Source organism: Bos taurus, chromosome 10 (assembly GCF_002263795.3).
Source record: "Bos taurus isolate L1 Dominette 01449 registration number 42190680 breed Hereford chromosome 10, ARS-UCD2.0, whole genome shotgun sequence".
NCBI lineage: Eukaryota > Metazoa > Chordata > Mammalia > Artiodactyla > Bovidae > Bos > Bos taurus.
The window spans coordinates 80,206,864-80,231,919 of record NC_037337.1 but is presented as its reverse complement, the minus strand read 5'-3'; the positions used below and the strand labels follow the sequence as shown (position 1 = coordinate 80,231,919).

Below are 25,056 nucleotides of genomic sequence, written 5' to 3'. Positions count from 1 at the left end.
TGGCAAAAAATCAGGGGTCAACGCTCTATTTTTTGTATTTTTTTCCTTGTGTGTGACTTATCTTCCCAGTTTATTAGAACTGCTATTGAGGTGGGTAGGGAGACTGGTTTCTTTACCCACCCTCTGACAGTGTTGGCCCAGGACAGACAGCATGGCCAATGCTTTCAGAAGATGAACACCCAGACTGCTGGTACATCTTGTTCTCTGACCTTGACAGTCAGAGAACATTGTCAAAGCACTCACCTGTCTTCTCTCTGAACCAAGGTACTGGAGAATCAGCCGGGTGTTCACACTGTGACTCCAGGTGTTTCCTAGCGCAGCTGTCAAACAGCTAGATCCAGAAGTGCCTGAAACGAAACAGAACGAAAGCATGCTTATGGACACCTAGTCTCATCATGGTCTTAAGCAAAAGTCCAGTCATTGTTCATTGCTCAGACAGCACTTGGGAGCCCAGGTCACTACTACAAAAGTTGATGAAGGAAAGAAGGAAGCAAGGGCTTAAGGAATATGAGACGAAAAAGAAAAACCAGCATGGGTTTTCTTCAGCCTCAGTGAAAGTAACCACCATTGGGCTCAGAGATAACAGAGTTATATATCAATAAGAGGTTACAGTGCAAGGCAGGTTGGAGCCATCGCTAATAATAAATCAAGCTACTCAACATCCACGGCAGAAAGGCATAACTTGACGACACAGAATACGAGCCTGTTATGAAATAGTCTTAGTTTAATAAAGTTGTAAGACTTTTCCAGGTTGATAAGACTCTTAATTCAGTTTCCCTTATCAATATAGAAATGATGGCATATGTATATAAAATTTCTATGCCTTTCCAACCTGAACACACATGAACCCCAAAGAGGAATCTGGAAGATCTCATCATTTCATATCTAATCTGTATTAGACATTCTTATCCCAAGAGAAACATTCTTTTACCTTCTAAGACTTTCCTATAAGGGGGAGGATCTGAAGTAAACTTTATCTGACTTTCTAGTCTATACCAAGTTGCATTTCAGCTACCCTCTGACATCTCCAGAGCATCACTGACCTCTTTTGACATAACTAGAAAGAACCCACTCCTGCACTTCTCCCTTTTCTGTGTTAGCAGCAGGCTTACAAGTCCCATCACTTAGAAGTCAGCACTGACTCTCATCTGGAGCACATTCTGAGGTCTCCTCCAAGCTCCTGTGTTCACTTTGGCCCTGGGCCATGAAATGGGTCTTAGCCTGAGGGGGCATGTGGACTTGTAGTTTGTCTTGTGTCCTCAAAATGCTATCTCTTTCCAATGAGGGGACCAAGTACCAAAAGGCCGAAGTCCACTGAATCAACTAAAGCAAAATGAGGCCTTGAATGTCTCATTTGTTGCCTGCTCATGATCATCTCATGTTCACCGTCTGTGTGAAATAGGAATTGGTCCTCTTTTCTGGGTCACCATCTTTCAGGGTGCTCTCCCAACTCTGCATGGTCTTAAGCTTGTTGTTGTTCAGTCACTCAGTCATGTTCAACTCTATGCAACCCCATGGACTACAGCATGCCAGATTTCCCTGTCTTTCACTATACCTGGAATTTGCTCAAACTCATGTCTATTGAGTCAGTGATGCCATCCAACCATCTCTTCCTGTGTTGCTCCCTTCTCCTCTTACCCTCAATCTTTCCCAGCATCAAGATCTTTTCCAATGACTCAGCTCTTCACATCAGGTGGCCAAAGTATTGAAGCTTCAGCATCAGTCCTTCCAATGAATATTCAGTGTTGATTTCCTTAAGGATTGATTGATTTGATCTCCTCGCTGTCCAAGGGATTCTCAAGAGCCTTCTCCAGCACCACAGTTTGAAAGCATCAATTCCTCAGGCACTCAACCTTCTTTTATGGTCCAACTTTCACATCCGAACATGACTACTGGAAAAACCATAGCTTTGACTACATGGACCTTTGTCGGCAAAGTGATGTCTCCACTTTTTAATACACTCTCTAGGTTTGTCATAGCTTTTCTTCCAAAGAGAAGCATCTTTTAATTTCATGGCTGCTGTCATCATCCACAGTGATTCTGAAGCACAAGAAAAGAAAATCTGTCAGTTTCCACTTTTTCTCCATCTATTTGCCATGAAGCAATGGGACGAGATACCATGAGCTTAAGAGTTTTAAATATTGAGTTTTAAGCCAGCTTTCCCACTCTCCTCTTTCACCCTCATCAAGAGGCTGCGTAATTCCTTTTCACTTTCTGCCATTAGAGTGGTATTATGTGCATATCTGAGGTTGTTGATATTTCTCCTGGCAATCTTGATTCCAGCTTGGGACTCACCCAGTCCAGCATTTCACATGATGTACTCTGCATAGAAGTTAAACAAGCAGGGTAACAATATACAGCCTTGACGTATTCCTTTCCCTTTTTTTTTTTTGGTGTTTTAAAAAAATGTTCATTTGCACATTTACTGACCACGTTGATCCTAACCCTGTGCTTAGGGAAAATCCCTGTGATGGAAGCCCTGGTTTCCACAGGGAATCAGGCCCACACCTGGACATAAGAATGGTAATAAACAGGGCCACAAACCCCATCAGGGATGCGAGCACTTGGTGAGAGTGCTTGGTCAGGAGGCAGCACCAGTGGGTTCCCAGCCATGGCTGGAAATCATTGTTCCATGTCCAGTTCTAGCTGTTGCTTCTCGACCTGCATATAGGTTTCTCAGGAGACAGGTAAGGTGGTCTGATACTCCCATCTCTTTAAGAATTTTCCAGTTTGTTGTGATCCACACAGTCAAAGGCTTTAGCGTAGTCAATGAAGCAGAAATAGATGTTTTTCTGGAATTCTCTTGCTTTTTCTATGATCCAATGGATGTTGGCAATTTGATCTCTGGTTCCTCTGCCTTTTATAAATCCAGCTTGTACATCTGCAAGTTCTTGGTTCATGTACTGCTGAAGGATTCATGTCTAGCTTGAAGGATTTTGAGCATTACTTTGTTAATGTGTGAAATGAACTCAATTTTGTGGTAATTTGAACATTCTTTGGCATTACCTTTCTTTGGGATTGGAATGAAAACTCACCTTTTCCAGTCCTGTGGCCATTGCTGAGTTTTCCAAATTTGTTGACATATTGAATGCAGCACTCTAACAGCATCATCTTTTAGGATTCGAAATAGCTCAGCTGGATTGCCATAACCTTCACTCTGTTCATGGTGATGTTTCCTAAGGCCCACTTGACTTTGTACTCCCGGATGTCTGGCTCTAGGTGAGTGATCACACCATCATGAATATCTGGGTCATGAAGATCTTTTTTTGTACAGTTCTTCTGTGTATTCTTGCCACCTCTTCTTAATCTCTTCTGCTTCTGTTAGGTCTTTGCTGTTTTTGTCCTTTATTGTGCCCATCCTTGCATTAATGTTCCCTTGATAGCTCCAATTTTCTTGAAGCGATCTCTAGTTTTTCCCATTCTATTGTTTTCCTCTATTTCTTTGCACTGTTCACTTAAGAAGGCTTTCTTATCTCTCCTTCCTATTCTCTGGAACTCTGTATTCAGTTGGGTATATCTTTCCCTTTCTCCCTTGCCTTTTTCTTCTCTTTTCTCAGCTAGTTGTAAGGCCTCCTCAGACGACCACTTTGCCTTCTTGCATTTCTTTTTCTTTGGGATGGTTTTGGTCACCGCCTCCCATACAATGTAACAAACCTCATCTACAGTTCTTCAGACACTCTGTCTACCAGATCTAATTCCTTTATCTATTCCTCACCTCCACTGCATATTCATAGGGGATTTGATAACTCCTGGACTCAAATACAGCAACAGATAAATGTGGTTCAGTGGTTCTAGGCTGGAAATGATTCTGTGGGCAGTATCGAGGTATGAGTGCTATAGTGTCCAGAGGGTAGAGGTCAGGGATGCTGTTAAACACCTTGTGATGCACAGCCCAGTCCACATAACAAATTATCCAGCCCCAGATACAACAGAGCCGATGGTGAGAAGCCATGGGTTAAAACAACAACAACAACACATATTTTTCTCTGGTTCAAGCAGATATGGGAATTGGATATCATCCACATTAGGGCTTCAACAAATCTGGGGTTTCAGACTGAGGGAGAATTTAATGAAGGAGAGAATAAAATTTAGGGTGACCTTGGTTCATCATATATACAATTCAAAACACAAATGAATTAATTTGAAAACAAATAATCTGGACTGTGCTGATCTGATCACACTGCTAACTTCAGGACTAGGTGTTCTGAATGCTTTGTCATCTGCATCTGCATCTCTCTGGCCCCATTTCTCTGGATGGATGGTCCTGTAACCTCCTGACTTCTCTGTCTCCATCCTCCTTGAACTCTTGTCAGCATTTGATAAAGCTTCTTCCAGCATCCAATATACTAGCCTCTTTGCTTCTCCTTGTATCAATCATGTTGAGTATTCCTTTTCCTTCTCTGCTTTTCCTCTCTCTCTCTCCTTAGTTGTGGGTGGATCTCGGAGAACTGGTCATGAGCAGTTATTTCCCTAACACCCACATGCCTTCAGTGGCTAGGAAGGTAATGTATATTAATAAAGAGACCAAGTGTCTGCATCTTAGCCCGTAGAAAAGTCTTTACTACCACAAAGAGATGTACTCCCTCCCGTTTTTCTTGAAATACATGGACCTCTCAGTCCGTCTTTCATTCCCCCATTTTTGATCGAGACACACTAACAGAGAAGTATTTTCTGCTACAAGAAAGCCAACACTGCAAGGACAATAGCCACTGGTGTTCCTTTTTCTTGCATTTTTACAAAACAGCTTTGCTGAGACAACTCACATGTTGTACCATCCACCCATTTAAAGTGTACAGTTCAATGGTTTTTACTATATTCAGAGTTGATCAACCATCACTACAATCAACTTTGGAACATTTCATCACCCCCAGAAGAAACTCCAGATCTCTTAGCCATAAGCCTGCAGCCCGTCCTTCCTGTCTTGAAGCCCTAGGCAATTATTAATCCACTTTCCGTCTAATATTAAGTGCTAGGAGATGATGGGGAATAGTGGAGATGGTGGTGAATCAGACAATTCAGCCCACCAGGCTCCTCTGTCCATGGGATTTTCCAGGCAATAGTACTGGAGTGGATTGCCATTTCCTTCTCCAAGGGATCTTCCCAACCCAGGGATCGAACCTGGGTCTCCCGCATCGTAGACAGATGCTTTACCGTCTGAGCCACCAGGGAAGTCCCCATATCTTTTGATCTTATTTTAAAAACTAATACTTTAAGTACAATCTTCTGATTGGAAAATGCTGGTTTATTTAAAACAATTTTTAAACATGTTAAATGACTCATTCCCACCAAGCTTGCAATGTCTGCTCCATGCGGGATGTCCTCACTGTTGACAAGGATGACACCCCCAGAGGGAATGACTTCTAAGCCTCTGTCTTAGTGTCCCACTTACCTCAGCCCCTGTCTCTCATTTTCAACGACAAGATCTGCAGGCCTAATATGATGAATTTGGGTACTATAAACTCAGTATCTTCAAATCAAGCTTATACGCTTCCTGTATAAATTTACTCCTCCTTCTTTGGCCTTCTAGTTAATCTGATTTGAAACCTTAGTTCCATTTAAAAAATGTCTCCCTCTCCTGTGCTTCTCAGTTTCAATAAACTGTGAAGTCAGGTTCGCTTCACTGTAAATGTCTCACCTACATCCGTTCATTCTACCCCATCCTAGATCAGAGGCACATTACTTTCACCTTGGGATGGCTGCAGTCACCATGCTGCTCTGAGTTTCTCCCTATGAAAACATCCTTTATTCTACTGTTTGTTTCAGCTGCCCAGGCACACAGCTAAGCGTGTTGCCCTTCCACTTACGAGCAGCAAGCTCAGAAACTTTTGGCGGCCCCCGAGTTCTTTTGAAGAGTTCTAAATTCCTAAGATTGGTGCTCGTGCAGCTGTGTCCGACCTGCCTCTGCGCACGTCTTCCCTCCATTCCACTTCATAAAGACTCTGTCTGCTCCAATGTAATCACTCTTTTCTCGTGTGCCCCACCTCCCATGCCCACGCATCATCTTCAGTACTCCTTCTTACACGCCACCTCCCTGGTCATCACAGAAATAATGCCTTCCTCCTTCAAATGCCCATGACACTTTATATTATGCTCTCATGTTGCTGCCATTTTCTATCCTGTGACATGCTACTTGTGTGCTTTTCTTAGCACCTCTGATGTATATTTTAAGAGGATCAAGTCCAAGTCTGATTTATATTAGTGTGCCTGATTCACGAGGTTGAAGACCCAAAAGATGCTTCAGAAACTGTGGTTAAATAGTCAATAAGTTATTACTATTAAACTTTGAACTATGTTATATATTTGTTTTAGCAGCAGATTTACATTCTTAATCTGATCTTGCTTAAGCCAAAGTTAATAGGTTTACATTTTTCAAGCAAACTCTAGAAGCTTGTGGCTCCGATGCCCACTAAGTGATAGGAGGAACTGAGCCTGAATTTGAAAGTTCACCAAGGAAGAGCTACATGTGAATACTGAGGAGTTGCTAATGAGTTACGCACTCAAAAAAAAAAAAAAAAGTGGTGATACAACTGTAGGTGTTGCCCGGGTCCAAAAGATGTTTACAGGGGTCAGAGCCATAAAAGGCAGCAGTGCTTATTTAAAGAATTCCATGTCCCTAAACGAATGAAAACAGAATTTTAGAAAAGGACCCACATGCTTGGCTGCTTGTCAGACAGGTAAGCTTGGGTCCTTAACCCAAGGCCATGAGCAACAATAACCAGAGAAAATTTTCCAGTGGAAACCTTGAGTGGGCAAGCTTAGGGAGCTATATCTTCAGGAGTGTTTACAAATGCTAAGCCACCACAAGAGCAATAACAGCAGGACCTTAGATGATAAGGAAATGGGAAATGTTAAACGTTAAACAGTTGATAAGGAAAAACAATATTTTAAAAGTATAATACTATAAACTAGGCACTAGGTAAGCCCTTTAAATAAGGAGGGCTTATACCCTGTTTGAGCTTTGTATCTTAGGTACATCTTTTTTGATCCTGAAAACCACCTTATGAGGTAGGTAATATCATCATCCCTATCAACAGACCAAGGCTGTAAGAGATAAGTAATTCTCCCAAGGTCACATGTTCGTTAATGATAGAGCCAGGGTTCAAAACTAGGCCGAGTCTTTTTTTTGGTGTATAGTTGATTCATAATGTTGTATTGGTTTCCAGTGTACAGCAAAGTGATTCAGATTATATATATCTTTTCCAGATTCTTTTCCTTTACCAATGTGTTAGTCGCTTAGTCATGTTCAACTCTTTGTGACCCCATGGACTCTAGTCCGCCAGGCTCCTCTGTCCATGGGATTTCCCAGGCTAGAATACTGGAGTGGGTTGCCATTTTCTTCTCCAGGGTTTTTTCCCTTATACTGCTACTGCTAAGTCACTTCAGTCGTGTCCGACTCTGCGACCCCATAGACGGCAGCCCACCAGGCTCCCCCGTCCCTGGGATTCTCCAGGCAAGAACACTGGAGTGGGTTGCCATTTCCTTCTCCAATGCATGAAAGTGAAAAGTGAAAGTGAAGTCACTCAGTCGTGTCTGACTCTTAGCGACCCCATGGACTACAGCCTACCAGGCTCCTCCGTCCATGGGATTTTCCAGGCAAGAGTACTGGAGTGGGGTGCCATTGCCTTCTCCATTTTTCCCTTACAGGTTATCACAAAATATTGAGTCGAGTTCCCTGTGTTATACACGTAGGTCCTTGTTGGTAATTTCTTTTACATATAGTAGCAGGTATATGACTGGGTCTTAACCACTATTCCAATTAGCCTTCTCTAGGCTCATTATGCCGGAGAAGGCAATGGCACCTCACTCCGGTACTCTTGCCTGGAGAGTCCCATGGACGGAGGAGCCTGGTGGGCTGCAGTCCATCCAGTCGCTAAGAGTTGGACACGACTGAGCGACTTCACTTTCACTTTTCACTTTCATGAACTGGAAAAGGAAATGGCAACCCACTCCAGTGTTTTTGCCTGGAGAATCCCAGGGACGGGGGAGCCTGGTGGGAGGCTGTCTATGGGGTCGCATAGAGTCGGACACGACTGAAGCGACTTAGCAGCAGCAGCAGCAGGCTCATTATGTCAAATAGCTGGCCACTCTGCCAGCCTGGGGCAGGTGGGGTGGTGGTGGCTGGGAAGGGCCTGAAGAGCCCAGAGGCTTATCTCTGGGAAGACACTGATGGAAGTATGTTGTGAGCATCTTATCAACTCATCTGAACTCTGTGCGTCACTCAGGCCCTACACTCGGCTTCCTCTGTTCTGATGTACAGCAATAACCCAGGGCAAGGGGTTTCCAGAAAGACACTACGTGCCCTGGCGTGGCAAGTTATTTAACCTCACTCAACTGGCCCAGCAACTGGATTCAGGCAAATCAGGTGGCCTGAAACTAACCCTCTCTGGTTGGAGGATTAAAAAATCTGGTGAAGACTGAAAAGTTATTTCACTTAATAGGACTCTGAATATGGAAAAACAATCGAAGAGTGGTTACAGGTGGTGGCATGGCTTGAGAAAGGGAAGTGGGGAAGCTATCAGTTACTATAAATTTGTAATTTTATTTTCAATTAGAAAACTCAGTGGTCTCTAATGTCTTTTGACTTTTAAGCATTCCTGTGTGAGGGCTGGAATAGATGATCATTAATGCTGTTTATAGGAAATTTAAGGTAGAAGGAATCTGCTTATTGGCTTTTCAGAAAAGGTGATTTCCTGTCCAATGACCTAATTGGTCAGGAAACAGCTATGTGAATCTTTTCTAAGCTCATTTTAGCAGAAGGTACAAAAATCGGGGCATTCCCTCCCTCTCTCCTTTTCGATGACTGTGATATTTAGATCTGCCAAGGCAGTATGACTTCATTGTACTAGAATTTGGTTGATCCCAATACAAATAAAAAATCAAATAAGTGAACTGGGTTTTAAAAATATTTTCATTATTGGAAATTTTTCATGGTCACAAGACTGAGCTTATAGAAGTACCTGAGTAAGCTCCAGACAGAAAATCTAATTTATTTACACCGAAGTCACGTCTCTTTGGGAATCCCTAGTGGCTCATTGGTAAAGAATCCGCCTGCTATGCAGGAGATAGGGGATTTGATCCCTGGGTTGGGAAGATTCCCAGGAGAAGGAAATGGCAACCTATTCCAGTATTCTTGTCTGGGAAATCCTATGGACAGAGGAGCCTGGCAGGCGACAGTCCATGGGATCATGAGTTGTACATGACTTAAAACTAAACCACCATCACCAGATCTCTTTTAAAAAGACTGAGGGAATAGTCATCCTCTACTGTCTCAGAGACACTTTCAGGTAAGTCAAAGCATACCCTCTCTCTGTGATTGCTTATCCATCTGTAAAATGTGAATAATAATTTTTGCCTCCAGGAAACCAAAGGTTCTTGATGACCCTTAGATGAAGATACTTGATATGTATAAATGACAGGAACAATGATGATCAAACACTGAAGATAATATTCTAGGGAGAAAAGAAGTTTAATCATCTAGTACTTTTTTTTTATTCTTACAATGAGGCAGGCTAGTAAAGCTCAGTAATGAAGTGGTTAAAACAGCAGGATTTGGATTCTGGAATATCTTTCATGACTACTATCTCTGGATTCATTCCCCTACTCCTTTGGAGTGGGAGTGGTTACAAAGACAAATTTCTTACAAGGCAAGAAGCTTGCTTTCCTCTCTTGCTCGCGCGTGCGCGCTCGCGCTCGCTCGCTCTCTCTCTCTCTCTCTTTCGGCTCTGCATGGAGGGTGTAGTCCTTGTGCAATCAGCCTGGAGGAGGATAAGCAGGTTGCTATGTAGCCTTGATTTCCAAAAAGGTAATGGGCTTCTGGTACCAACCAGTGTCAGTATTGAGGGCGCTTTCAATGAGGAAACTCCTTCTCTAAAAACATTGCAATTTATGACTCCTATGCTAAGCGTTTCTGGGAAGTCAAATGGAATCTCCAGAATATAACATGAAAGTGTGCCCTGTGGCACAAGGTCAACTTTAAAAGACTAGACTTTTCCATGCTTTAAAAAAAAAATGTAAACAAAGCAGCGACTCCCAGAATAGGAACTGAGGGGAAGGAGAAGTTCATGGCCAGAGAGGGCTGGCTCCTCTGGACATTAGGTCTCTCCTGCCCCTTTAAATGAAAGACAATTTATTGAGACTAGAAAGAGGAAATTTTAAAAAACAAAAAAGGATGAAAATACAAATGTTTTCAGTCCTTAAATAAGTTCGGGGAAGGGGATGGTGTTGTTAACCACTGGAGTTGACATTCTCTTTCTGATCTCTCATCCTCACATCTGAAACATGTTCTATATGATGCATGATGGCATATGGCTGGCTGGAAGACAGGACCCTGGAATTCTATTTCTGACTTAGCTGTGGGCTTATTTCTTTTTAATATTTATTTATTTATTTGGCTGTGTCCGGTCTTAGTTGAGGCACGGAGGATCTTCGTTGCTCCATGTGGGAACTTCCATTGCGGTGAACAGACTCTAGTTGTGGCACATGGGCTCCAGAGCACGTGGACTCTCTAGCTGTGGTGCACCAGCCTAGCTACTCTGTGGCATGTGGGATCTTACTTCCCTACGCAGGGGTAGAACCCGCATCCCTTGCATTGCAAGGCAAATTCTTAACCACTAGACCACCAGGGAAGTCCCTAGCTGTGGGCTTTTAATGAGACCAGGTGGGAGAAGAGAATGATGTAACTGAGAACATCTTAGCAGACCTTGGTAATGAGCAGTTAGTTCACTTCTCTGAGCCTCCATTTCCTCATCCACGACAAGAAGGGGTTGTTCAAAATGATCTCAAAAGTTCCCGCCTGTACAAAGAACTTTGAATCTATGGTATTTTAATGGCAAGAAATTAGTTCCTCATTCTGGACCTTACTTTTTCCAGGAAGTCTGAGACTGCTGTACTCAGTGTGCTGTTTGTCAATGTCTGCGCCCCACCCAGCACTCATCTAAGACTGAAGAGTGCAGATGTGGGCTCCTTTTCCTAAGAGCAGATTTCTCCCCAGACTAGGGATTTTCTTAGTCTATCCTACCTACTAAAACCTTTTGATGGGTAAACATGTGTTGGCCAGTGGCCAAATCCCAGCAAACACAACTTCATAAGAACAAAGCTTAAAGATGGGAGTCTGAGTGAGAGAGTAGGGATTAGAAAGGGATTATCATTCATTAAATTCAGTTTCCCCTGTTTAAAACCAGGCCCGTGGAAGTTGCTGAGCTTCAGCATATGCTTTTTTGGTTGTTGTTGTTGTTGGGTCACTCATTTGAAGTGAGGAAGTGACTGAGAATCTTGTTTAGCCTCAATAGAAAGATGAAGTAGGGAAATGTTTAGATCTTTTTCTGAAGCTTCCCAGAGTAGCCTGAGTTACTTCTGCTAATGGATCGTGAGCTCTTTTGCTATTTGACGCAGAAAGCCAGAATTTCAGCAGCCTACACTGAAGAGGCTGTCTATAAAGAGGGGGGAAGACTACAGAGGATAGGGTATTTGAGAATAAGGATTCAAGACGACTGACAAGTTCCATAAGGCCACATGGCAAATGAGAAGGAAATTCAAAAGGGAGGGGATATGTGTATACATATAGCAGATTAACTCTGCTGTGCAGTATAAACCAACACAACATTGTAAGGCAACTATATTCCAATAAAAATTAATTTAAATAAAAAGTGATTGAGACAGGCTCAGACATCTGTCCTCCAGCAAACTTAATTTCCTTGGCGGCTTGTGCTTCACTAACTGAACCTGTGAACCAGCTGTATTTAGCATATACTCTACTTCCTTGGGTCTTTAAAATTGCCGATGGTCTGTAGGTCAAGTTCCAACGGAAGTGATATTTCTGATCTAGCTCTATAAATAGCACACTGGAAAAAACCCATCAGCTGCATATGGCCTGGGGACCACACGCTATCTATTAAGTAAGTAACCACAGTATCTGTGCTGCCATTTTAGACGAGGAAAAAAAAAATCTCTTGTTATTTATAATCTTCTGAGCCTCGAGATTCTCAAAATACTTTAAAGTTATTAGTCTTCTTTCAAATTTACAAATAAAGGATCTGAGGCATAAAACCACACAATAACTGCCTCAACAGCATCTGCCCACTGAGGAAGACCTTCGGCCTGAGTAAAGAATAAGGTTGCTGCATTTTGAGAAAACAGAGGATTTCATTCTCAATGTCTCTTGGTGAGAGGTGAAAAAGGTAAATGCAGTCCAGAGTCTTTTCTTGCACAACACACCCAGTCTTGTCCAAGTTTCTGTAAAGCTCATTCCTGAGGAAGGTAAGAAATGTGAAGAAGACAAGATAAGGTGGGATGATCAGAACCTTTGGAATGCAAGGGTTAGAGATGGGGCAATCCTCCACAGCAGAAGGGAGACGCAGAGTTAAGCTAATCACTAGGATAAAGAGTGGTTATGCAGCAGCACACACCACTCAAACAAGTCCACTGGTTTTTGTGTGGGGAGGAAATACTTTAAGTTTCCCATAGTCTCAGAGTGGTTCATGTAGGCTATAATCCCACCAGAATGCTTTAGAAAATGAAATGGGGGCATCTCAATAAATATATTGGGATGAAAGAGAGAAATCAGGACCATTCAGGGGCCAACCAAGATGCATGGTTCACCCTACAGAGATGTCTTGTAGGAAATGTCCAGAATTGGGATGAGGATTCTCACCCTATGAAATACTGGTCCTTCCAGAACCCATCTCATTTACCGACCAGAAGTTCTATAGGGGATACTGCATAGGGCTTTTATGTTTGCAGTGACAATCGGAAAGGTCCTCAAAGACAGCTAGGAAAACACAGGCCTGAGAAGGACAGAACTAGGATGTCTGAATAGAAAGGAGCAATCTGCCCCATCTAGCTCAGCTTCCATCTTGCTCAGGAGCCCATGAACCTGAACGTTTTCTCCAATGACACAGTTTTCCTCCTGCTAGCCTCTATTTAAGGGGAAAAAAAGATTCTGAATGGTGGCCTCTAGCTACATCTCCTGACCCTTTGAAAAACTCTTTAATAAAAATAAATTCACTCACTAGAGAAAACACATGCTATCCTTAAGTAAATGCCAGCAAAATAAAACAAAGGGAAAAAATCCCCAAACTCAATCATTTAAGGAAATTAAAGGCTTTTTTTCCCCTCTTAATTTAGGTGTCATTCAATATAAGGCAGGAAGATGACTTATGTGAAATGGGCTTTCTTCTGCAAAAATGTGTCCCATCTGTTTGCTGTGAATTCCTCAAACTGTGCCCATCAGCCATCTTGGTATGAGTTCTGCTTTTCTACTCTGTAGAATCTGAGGATATCAGAGCCAGATTGCAGTAAATCTTAGGTATTATATCTGGTCATCATCTCATTTTTTGACCATTCATTTTCAGATGACTCTCTTTTCTTGCTGAAGCAGAAGGAATACAGCCAACTTATCCTGATTACTGATTGTTTATAGTGGCTCAGTGGTAAAGAATCTGCTTGCCAGTGCAGGAGACGCAGTTCAGTCCCTGGGTCAGGAAGATTCCCTGGAGAAGGAAATGACAAGCCACCCTAGTACTCTTGCCTGGGAAATCCCATGGACAGAGGAGACTGGTGGGCTACAGTCCATGGTGTAGCAAGAGTCGGACACCATTTAGTAACTAAACAACAAAAATAGCCCTGGCTTCTGGAAAAAGATCACCCTCAGATATGTGCATTGCCTTTGGAGAAAGTTGGGAAGGGTAAAAAGTCACATATCTTTTTTTTTTTCCCTTTTCAACATTGCTTGGAATTTATATATTCTTTAAAAAAGGATTTTATTTTTTATTTACTTTTTTACTTATTTTGTTTGTTTTTAAAGTGGCATATCACTTATTGGTCACTTTTCCTGGGCAGATTTAAAAACTACGCATGTGTGCTAAGTTGCTTCGGTAGTGTCCGACTATTTGCAACGCTATGGACTATATAGCCCATCAAGTTCCTCTGTCCATGGGATTCTCCAGGCAAGAATATTGAGAATTCTCTGGTGGATCAGTCAGTAAAGAATCTGCCTGCAATGCAGGAGAACCAGGTTCAATCCCTGGGTCAGGAGGATTCTCTGGAGAAGGGAATGGCTACCCATTCTAGTATTATTGCCTAGAGAATTCCATAAGATAGAGAAGCCTGGTGGGTTACAGTTAAGGTTTATTAAAAACCATGGCAAAATAATATTTAGTAGCTTTTCATAGCCCAGGAATTAGTCTGGACAGTGAGTAAGCCAGGTGACAGCCCATTTGATTAAAGATCAAAGGGATACACTAACAGTCACAGGGTTTGTCTTTGGGAAATCAGCTTACAGGGCAAACCCAGGACCAGGAGACAGAGTCTTTTCCCGAGGCCTCAGCTGATGCAGAATTTGGCCCAGGTAAGTCTGCTTTTGCTTCAGGCTGACACTGGATCACTGGCTCTTTGCAAGTAATGAGAGAAGGAGGGAAAATGTTGTTGTTTATCAGGAAATATGTTTTTGAAAAATATTTCTATGAAAACAGCAGTGGCTTAAAAAAGATCATCAATGTAGAAGGACATTTCAACTGAATACAATGTGTTATCCTGAACTGGCTCTTGGATCAGAAAAAAAATTGCTGTGAATGACATTATTAGGACACCTGGCAAAGTTTGAATATGGCTGGTATATTAGATAATGGTATTATATCAGCACTAATTTCCTGGGTGAGATCACTGTATTGTGGTTATGTCAAAGAAGTTCTTGTTCTTAAAAGGAAAGTGCTGAAGTATTTGGAGATGAAGGGTCATGATGTCTAAAAGTTACTCTAAAATGGTTTAGCAAAGATAACAATAATAAATTAATATTATAAAAAAATAGACAATAGTAATATGAAAGAAATCAAATGAATAGTGTAAAATGTTTACAATCTAGGGGAAGGATATGTAGGAGTTCATTATACTTTCCTTAGAACTTTTTTATAGGTTTGAATTATTTTTCTACCAAAAAAAACAGCGTGAAAATATAGGCTGGCCTACCCTATGAGAAGACCTGGGTAGATATGAAATCAGGATACAGGACTAGATCTCTGGAGAAATAACTAAAGGCATTGTTTCATATGTGTGTTTATGCAGCAGAATCACCTAAACCAGGCAAACCACTCTAAAAAATGCAGAATCCTTGACCCCATACCAAACCTAGTGAGTCAGGATCTCTGAGCGGTCATCGCCCAGAGGTCTGCATTTTCAAAATGCTCTCCCAGATCATTCGTTTGAAAACGAAATTACATATTAGGCATTTGTTGTTTTGGTTTTTAACTGTAGGTTTCTCAGACCCATGGACAGTCCATGAAGCAAATGTTATGAAAATCTCTACTTAAATACCCCATGATGCAGCTTTTCATCATGGAAGGCAACATTCTGGTGAATGCCCTTTGGTTTGTTTTCCAAGGAGGGTAGAGAAGAGAAGTAAATGCTCTTTAGAAATTCTATAATTCATCTGGTTAAATTGCTTGTCAGAATAATCACCCAAGACCCTAATTCAGAAAGTGAAGGAGGGGCAGCTGACTGTCTGGGGCATGAAACAGGACGGGGCAAGTAAAGGGGCCCAGGTCCCCACGCAGGCAGAGACCCTGAGTAAGGTCCTCAGTCAGGCTCCCTGACCACCATTTCTTCCAGAGGCCAAACACAGCTCAGCTTTCAGAGTTCAAGCTCCCCGCTTTGTTTCTTCCGTGAGAACAGAAACAGAAAATAAAGAGAATGAAACAGGATTGGAGACAGACGCCCTGAGGTGCTTGGAAAACTCCAGGGAACGTAGGAGCATCCAGTGAATCCAAGTTAAAGTGCATTAATACATACTGCTTCCTTCAAAGCGGCTACATTGGTGCAATCATTATTCCCATTTCACAGAACAAAGAAGTGACCCGACTCCTGAAACCCATCTAGTCAGAGGCAGAGCTGGGGCCCAAGCCCAGGTATTCTGTGACTTCCTGCTGTCCCAGTTGCTTCCCTTTGGGCATCTGAGAGCATATCATCGTGGGGAATGCTTCTAATTATCACCTTGCCCAGAGTGCGAAGATTTATTGTTATGCTTTCCTCCGGCCCCACCTTAAACACCCCTTTGGGAAGTAGAGTGATCATGACAGAAATCAGGATATTTTCATGCGTGGGAGGGAATGGAATGCTGGCGTCACATATGTTTGTTGCCCCTGAAGGCTCTAAGAAGGGGGCGGGCGGTGGGGGAGTAGACTGTTGAATCCTTGGTGAGGCAATCTCAGAACCCACCGCACCCTGAGTTTTACACAAGAACCCCAAAGGTTCTTCAGGTTTCCTTCCCACACTGGTGAACCCAGCTTGGCTGCTGCGTTCCTTCAGTTCAGCCTGTGTCTCCCTGACATTTGGAGCTGGGCTTCCTGAGTCAAGGCTAGGATAGAAGCAACTGCACATCTCCTACTTTGCGACGTGCACACACGCACACGTACACAAGGGCTGTCCCCATGCCTGTCATACCAACACAAGGCTCAAAATAAACTGTAGCCGCCGAGGAAGGGAAAATCCCATTTGTGACAGGAACTCACAGTGGCCCCCAGATCACAAGCTGTAGGGTCGGAACCACGTGCAGACCGCTAGGATGTAGGGGCTCTTAGGCAATGGAGACGACCTTGCTTTAACTTCCTCAAGGGTTCCTCCAAGAGAGTGTCCCAGTCCCTGGCGCAGCACAGCTTTTCGGGCAGCAGGCTCGTGAAGGGAAAGGGAACTGATGAACCGAATGTGCTGACGCTAACAGGGCTATTTCAATCGGGGGAACTGGTTTTGGTGGCAGCAGGCTGTCAGTCCACATCTTCAAACCATGAGTTCTTAAGCAAGGCAATTTCCTTCTTCCTTGAAGGCCACTGTTTATCTATGGGCTGGAACTATGGGTTTACTGAAAATGGCCAGTTTCAGCAAAATGACCAAGACGACTGGGTTGGTGTAATTTGTCTCCCATCTCAGAGGTCAGCTGATATAAGGCATTATGGTAAAGGACTGACTACCAGGTAACATTTTTGGGGATGACTAGTACTTTCTGAGCAGGAGGCTCAATACCTTACCTACATTATCTCTATGAGGGAGATGTCATGATGATGCCAATTTTCTAGAGAAGGAAGCTGATCAACAGGGAGACTCAGTGATTACCCGAGGTTGCTTAGCAAGTGGCAGAGTAAGGACTTGATCCCAGGTGTCTAACTAGTCACTTCAGCCATTTAGAAGGTACCACAACAATGACCACTCATTTCCCCCTCTGGAAGAGAAAATTCATTGGGCTGCCTTACCCCATTTTCTAAATATTCTACTCATTTTCTTTTCCACGTTAAACTATAATATTTAATGTCTTATTCAGAGTCATCTGTACCTGACTAGAAAAGCATATTTGATTAGCGTTCTCTCCCTGTTGTTGGGAAACTCTTAGTCATATGATAGGTTTCTTGAAACTGATACCGAAGAAAAATAAATCTCCAGATTCTGTAGCTTTTCAACTGAAAATATGTCAAATAACCTGAGTTGCCAAAATCATGACTGGCTTTCCTTCTGTGACTATAATCTCCACATCTGGTTCACCTTCTTTGCCAGAAGAACATTATCATATGTCTTTTGTGTATATCTTAGGATGTTGCTGTGTTTTATGACATTGCCAAGTGGAACTGCTATGTTAATCATCATTACAATCCCATTGATAATTGCATTAGTGCTTTTCTCAATGTTAACTGCACAATAAAAAATAAAGCAGCAGAAGGCAAGTGTGGGAGAGTCAGAAGAGACCCACAGGAGGCAACCAGCCCATTTTCTCGTCTGTACTGCACTGCAGATATTACTATAGTTGTGAGATGCATGCCGAGACAGCAACCACAGTTATCATTTACACGTACCTACTACATGCCAGATGTGATTCCAGGCGCTTTACATGATAAAATTCTCTTAATCATCTCAACAGTATGAAGCTGGATACTATTACCGCCCTCATTTTACAGAGGATGAAACTGTGCTCACATCTGTACAGCTAGTAAGTGGTGGGGAGGATTCAAACCCTCACAGTCCAGCCCCAGGGCCTGCTCCAGCCTTGCCCATGATTCTGAAAGGCAGTCCAGGCTGGGAGTCCCTGTTCTAGCTGACTTCCCATGGCAGCAGCTGAGTCTGATCCCAGCAGTGGATTATTCTAACATCCATAGTCAAGGATGGCCCATAAAGTTTTCATGATATTACCATAGACACATCTTGTTTATGAAACAGCGTCACAGTACAAATACAAGAGTCACGTATTAAGCATTTTTTTTAGAGTCGAAGATTTTTATCAGCATTTTAAGATTTTATCACCATCGCTCTTAAGGAAAGTGACATACCTAAGGTGACACGCTTAGTCATAGGTCAGTACTTGGACAAACACTCCTTCTTACGTCCTGGAACCTCAGAACCTAGTGCTTCTCCTAGACAACACTGGCCTCCTGTCAGACCAAGCATCTTTGTAAGTGGACACAGCTCTCCAGGGCCATAGGGAACACAGCACCCGCTTCGCAGCAGCCCTGCCTCTAAATTAAAAACAGCACAAGACACGTGGACTTAAAATAAAAAAGAAAACAAATACAAACAGCACAACAGAAACAACAAAAATAATAATAAAATAAATGGTGGAAACACCTCGAGGGTATAAACATTTCTCTAAACTGATCATCAAGTTCCTTCTTGAAAGAGGCAAGTGCCTGCCAGCAGGAACCTAACACTTATTATTATTCTGTGTTCTCTTTCTGCATGACTGAAAGGTTTTTCGATTCCCATCCCTATCAAAAGAATAGCTCCCCCCTATCCGAGACAATCACAAAGTTTAAAAGCAGCTAACTCTCACTTCAAAAAAAAAAATTTTTTTTAATAAAAACTCCAAAACCCATAGGGGTTGTAAAACAGCTTTGTGTGGAAGAAGGGCAAGTTTTCTCTTCAGAGAAGCTCATTTCAGAGGGTTGGGCAAAGAGAGAGATGATGATGGGGTGGGGGGCAGGGAAGGGTGGGAACGCAGAAGAAGGGGAGGCGGGATAGGAGGAGATAAAGGAGGAAGAATCCCTGGCTTTAAAAAGCAACATTGTCCAGAGAGGTGAAAGGGAACAGATGGCCGTGGAGAATGTGGCCCTCAAAGCCCCGAAGAAAGGGGCGATGCTGACAGATCTTGCTGTTTCCCATTGATGCCTGAATGTTCTAGTGTGGGGAGCCGAGGCCAGTGCAGGGGCGGGAAACAGACCTCTGTTCCCAGCGGCTCGCTGGGGCACCAGCGGCGTGGAGGATCACTGAGAAAAAGAGCAGGCGGAGGGGGCGGGGAGGGCAAGCAGCTGTGGCCGCAGAGGGCAGGACAGCCGTGGGGGCGTGCGGGTTTCCACAGCCTTCTCTTTTGGCCTGGCCAGGAAAGGTCAGCCCAGCACTGGTCTTTGCCCTGGCAGAGGTGAAGGAAAGGACAGTGGCTGGGGCCCAGTGTCTCAGCATCCTCCCCCACCCCCAAAGGCACTGGGGGAGGCCTGCCTGGGACCAAATAGATACCTTGGGAGAGGGAAATGAAGAAAATATTCCAAATGCTTTTAGAGGATTGAAACTACAGTAAACAAGAAATCTAGGTCTTTGAAAGAGTTCAGAGAATCCTGCCAAGTAAATCCCATATGATTTCAAGGAGTCTCAGGGCAGAGAAGATTTGCTGAGGAAATCCAGCAGGAGTTGGGGGGCAGACTCAGGAAGGAGCCCAGAGATCTGAGTCTGCCCCCAAAGAGGTACCAAATTCTGAGTGGGGCTTTGCTGGACACAGTGGGATGACAGGAGGAGAGGAGGGACCTTTGGCACCCAGGGTGTGTGTGTGTGTGTGTGGGTGGGTGTGTGGGGTGGGTGGGTGTGTGACAGGCACCAGGATGGGCTCACTGCTGGTGGATGTTATTGGAGACTCACAAGTCACCATGGAGCGATGCTGGTAATATGCACCTCTGGTCTCCTGGGAGTGTTAACCCCTGCATATGGAGGCCTGGATAATTGGTTTAAGGAGCTAAGGGTTTGCGGAAGCAGCGACTGCAAAAATGCCCATAAACTTCAGGGCACAAAGATGCATCCTTCAGTATACTTTCCTTAATATAACTCTGATCAAGAAAATTTCTATTCCAAATGACCCCTTGAAGTCTCCCTACAGCCTCTAGAGGATGATGAAAGAATTCAGCCCTGCTCCTACCCAATGAGGAGGGAGCCACATTCTTCTTGGCTCACTGTCCTGTTGGCCCACAGAGACCTGCACAAGCTCAAAACATTTCTCTGGTTTTGATTTGCCTCTCTCTTCTGCCCTGACTCAGAAAATGAGAGAGAACTGAACTCAAGCCTAAGGATCTTGAGACAGTGGGGCATGAGTTTGGGGAAACAGACCAGAATCATTATTTGGAAACATTCCTACACATCTAAGACCCCCACAAATACCTCTCATCTAACCTCCAGTGGGAGTTGTTGTTTAGTCACAGTGTCCGACTCTTTGCAACTCCATGGACTGTAGCCCACCAGGCTCCTCTGTCTGTAAGATTTCCCAAGCAAGAATCCTGGAGTGGGCTGCCATTTCTTCCTCCAAGGGGATCTTCCCGACCCAGGGATCGAACCCATGTCTCCTGCATTGGCAGATGGACTCTTTACACTGAACCACCAGAAAGCCCTCAGTGGGAGTAAGAGAAGTTAAAAGGTGGCTCTAAATATATTTAGTGACCTGGCACAGTCATCTTAACCTGGGCTAGGTCTCCGTTTCCCCAGGAAAGAGGATGTGGCAATGGCTATCCAGCCATACTGCACTGTGCATATACTGAGTTACTGAGAAAATTCCCATGGAGCAGTGTAATAAAAAAAGATCAACCATGATGAAGACTTTGCCTTTTTATTTCCCAGCTTCATCCAAATTGCTCCCCAGGCGCTTTAGATTTAGAAAGCTCCACTAATCAACCTTATAAACAGCAGCCCAGCCACTACACAGAAATGACTTTGTATAGCTCCTAAGTGAATTTACCCCTGGGGATAGAAGATGCCCAAGGCTTTAACAATTACAACAGAACACAGCCTCAGGAGGAGAATAGAAGACAAGTACGCTTTGACATCCCAATTGAAACTCCAGGCTGAAGCCGCCATAGAAGAATGTAATTACCTTTCCTAGTTTGACGGTACTCTAAAGAAACTGGAGAAGTGGAATACCTATTAGGTCCCCACTAATCCTCCTCCTAAATTCAAAGCAGGGTGAGTCCCTGGAATTCATTTCTGGGTATTCTTACTCTCTGCTATTGTTAAACAGCTCAATTGATAAGTGCTTGCAGCTAATAATGCTTTCTACTGAGCCCACCCCCTCCTCTTTCCCAGCCGCTCAAAGCACTTTACAAATATCACCTCATTATTCTTTACAACACTCAAGTGAGCCTGATAGGTGGAAAGGTTCATTATCTTCTCCTTACCAATAGGGGAAATAGACAAAGGAAGAAGTGACTCATTTGAGCCAACAAAGCAGGGGCAGAACTGGAACTAAAACTCAGCCGTCTTCTAACGGGACATGTCCTATGTCAGCCTGGAAAGCTGTTTTGCTGATGGGGCAGGATTTTCTGGCCGTGGGCAGTGTTGTAATCAACAGGTCCACAGAACTGCTGGAGGAAGTAGGACAAGAGTCGACTGGAGAAGCCCCACGGGGGTGGTCCTAACTGGTTTGGATAAGTCATTTCACCTCTGATTTTCAACGTTCTCTACGGGAAATTGAGGGGTTTCCGAGAGGATCTTTAAGGTATCTTCCAGCTCACTGGGCTTCCCTGGTGGCTCAGACAGTAAAGAATCCTCCTGCAATGCAGGAGACCCGGGTTTGATCCCCATATCAGGAAGATCCCCTGGAGAAGGAAATGGCAACCCACGCCAGTATTCCTGCCTGGAGAATTTCATGGACAGAGGAGCCTGGTGGGCTACAGTCCAGGGGATCGCAAAGAGTCGGACACAACTGAGCAATTAGCACTTTTACTTTTCTTTCCAGCTCCATAGATCATGAGTGGAGTGAGAATTTCAAAAGAGGGCCTCTATGTTTCACCGGCCCCTTGTGACAATCTGAGCTTCATTTTGCTCGTAAGTCTGAAATAGCACCCTTGTCTCCTCATAGAGCCTCTGTGTCATCCAATATCCTTCCAAACGACAGTGGCATCAAATCAGTCTTCCAGGTGGGAGATGCGAGAGGTAGTCCTGGAACATCAAGGCTAAGGACTAAAGAGATGGAGGGAGGCAGGGAACAGGAAGAAGCCTGGAAGGATTATCAAAAAAAAGAATTGGCAAACAACATTTCGAGTTTGCCCAGGGCTTACCGAGGGATACTCCTTACATTCCAAGAAAACTATGACAAGTCGTTCAAAGTTTAAGAAGGCTCCAAGGAAATAGCATTTGCTTTAGTTTTTCTAAATACAGGGTTCACTTGCCAACCCTAAAAGCCATGTGAACAATGCCCTCAATGTACCCTGCAGTGGTGGTTTTCCATTTAAAGAGAATTTCATTTTAATGAAATAACATTAGTGTGCCTTCAAGTTAATTAAAACAGGATTTTACAGGTGGCTTCATAGTTTATAATTTGTGTTGCTTGAGCCAGATATGTCTAAGCATTTAGAAAACCCGAAGTATTTTATCTCTCTGATCTTTTATACTTTCTTTTCAAGAATGATGCTCTGATACTCTTTGTCACAAAGAGGGTTGGAGAGACAGGACTTTTAGTAAAATCAACATTTGTTTGCAGGAGAAGCAGCCCCCGCAACCAGAATAATGACCTTGGAAAGAGTCTTGGGTGATGGGCTGATTACAATGACTGGATATAAAGGACTGACTGTGTAGCCGCCAGAAAGAAACACATTTTTGTAATATCTCAGTTGTTTCTATTGGCCTGGCCTTCCTTGCATTCACCATGGGAACTGAGTCAACAAGTTTGCTTGCTTTTATTTCACTGATTGCAGCACATTCTTTTTTTTTCCCCCCCTCCACATACAGGGAAAAAAGAGTAAAGAACAAATGAAAGTCAAAGACTTGATGATGCAAAAAAAAAAAAAAAAATGGGTATAATTTTATTTATCTTCATATCCAGCTGCAAAAGTGACTAGCCGCAAGCTTTATTCCATCTGCTGTCTCTGAGGACCTCAGCCTGACCTTGTGGAACCTTCTTTCTGGGAAGTTAAAGAATTTCCAGGATTAGCTCAAGCCTGGAGGCTGCCAACTGTGACAATCTACAAAGCCCTCTTAGGTAATGATTCAGACGCCACTTCTGCTCAAGGCCAAGATGGTCCCTGATGAATTGGAAATATTCTAATTTCCTGGACCTAGACCATAAAGCAAACTGACCCCGGAAGAATTACAGAAGGGAAGTTCAATATGTCTGCATACTAAAGCCTCAAGCACAGATATATCTGTGACAACAGAAATGTAATTGAACTTGAAAAGCAGGAGTTAAGAGGTCATCAGAATTAAATTTAGAAAAGAATACTGGAAGGGAGGGGAGGAGGAAGGGAGGGAGGGAAAGAGGGACGAGAGAGGGAGAGAAGGAAAGCTTTATAAATTTAATAGCAATTGATCTTCATCACCTGATTCTGGAAGAAGGCATTTTCTGAATATCTCCTGAACTGAACGTTTGAATTCTCCAGAAGAAGGTCAAGTTTCCAGTGCCAAGCAGGTAAAAAGCCAAATATCTCTCCCCATTATAATCCCAAGGTGAGGAAAGGGGAAGAATGGATTAATATTCTCAGTTTATCCTTGAATGGCCCAGAGAAGTGTATGGCTTTGGATCCTACTAAGGATAGTACTAGTATAATGTAGCCTAGAGCTCACCCTAACCACTCCTCTGACATGTCTTTCCCTCTATCTCCTGAACAGTACAGACATCTGGGTAGGTAACAGAACAATAAAGTGAGCTTCCAACTTTATTCTGTGATGAACTCATGCTGTGACTTCCTTGGATTCAGTTTCTCGACTTGAAAAATGAAGGAGTAGGATTAGAGGGCCTCTAATACCTTCTCCATCTCTAATATGCCCTAAAACTACTGTATCTCTGCGTAGATTGGCTCCAGCATTTTCCCCAGCCATACTATATTTTCTATCTTTGTAGTTTTATCCAGTGCTGGTCCCTAGGGGTGCCTTACAGTGTCTGAGGAGTCTCAGGTCAGGAATTCAAGCTTTCCTGGCCACTTTTCTTCACTCCTACAGAAGAAAGTTAAAGTCAGAATACCATTGTTCCAGGTGACCTCACTCAGGAGAACCTGCTGGCATATGCCAGTGGATACATTCCAAATGGGAAAGGATGAAGACCCAAATGGGGAGATTCATCATGGAAATAAAAACTACAACAGGGTAAGTTCTCTATGCTAACATCTAGGAAATCAATGGGTAGCTTTTGAAATAAATGACTAGAGCTTCAGGGCTCAGATGTTTCCAATACCCAAGATTTGCTGTCTAGTTTATGACCCAGCTCATCAACTATCTCCATGACAATGGGTTTCCACAATGTTAGTTGAGGAAATTTTAAATGGTCAGCAACTCCAAGGAACTTTTCATTCAAAGATATTAAACATGTTATGTAAGTATTATTTCTTATGATCTCAAACAGATGTGGCAATGAGATTCTCCATTTGAGAAATAGAGGACATTTTATCGATTTACCTAGGATAAGAGTGTAAGGACTAAACCAGAGACTCCAATAAGTCACTCACAGGATTACCTGGATTCCGAATGGGTTATCAGAAAACCTGGATTTAAAAGAGTAGAGAGAAATTTAGAAGATTCATTGAGAAACAAGAGGTCCAATTCAATCCTGAGTATCTGATTTCCCTGGTGACTCACTGGTCCATTTGCTTACTATCTTTATTTAGAAGTCTTTTGGAGGCCTGATCAGATCTATCAAAATGACTAATACAGATAATAATGTGTGTTCCTGATTTTTAAAAGGTAAGTTTTCATTTTTCTATATTACCTTTCAGGTCAATTCAGAATGCAACCTCAAGACAGACCAAGGTTTAGAATACTTTGGTAGATCTGATATATTAAACAAAAAAGCAAATCATGAAGTAGTATGTGCACAATGGTCTAATTTTTGAAAAAAAAAATGTACAT

General features: G+C 43.1%; 1 protein-coding gene across 8 annotated transcripts in view; it reads right to left on the bottom strand.

Moving 5' to 3' along the window:
- The window catches only part of RAD51B (RAD51 paralog B), a 736,621-nt gene that overhangs the window by 172,292 nt on the left and 539,273 nt on the right, over positions 1-25,056 (bottom strand). For all 8 annotated transcript variants that reach the window (XM_024997838.2, XM_024997837.2, XM_024997839.2 and 5 more), the window contains one exon: positions 244-347. In XM_024997838.2, coding sequence (XP_024853606.1) covers positions 244-347 — 104 coding nt within the window. The remainder of the gene's footprint in view (positions 1-243; positions 348-25,056) is intronic.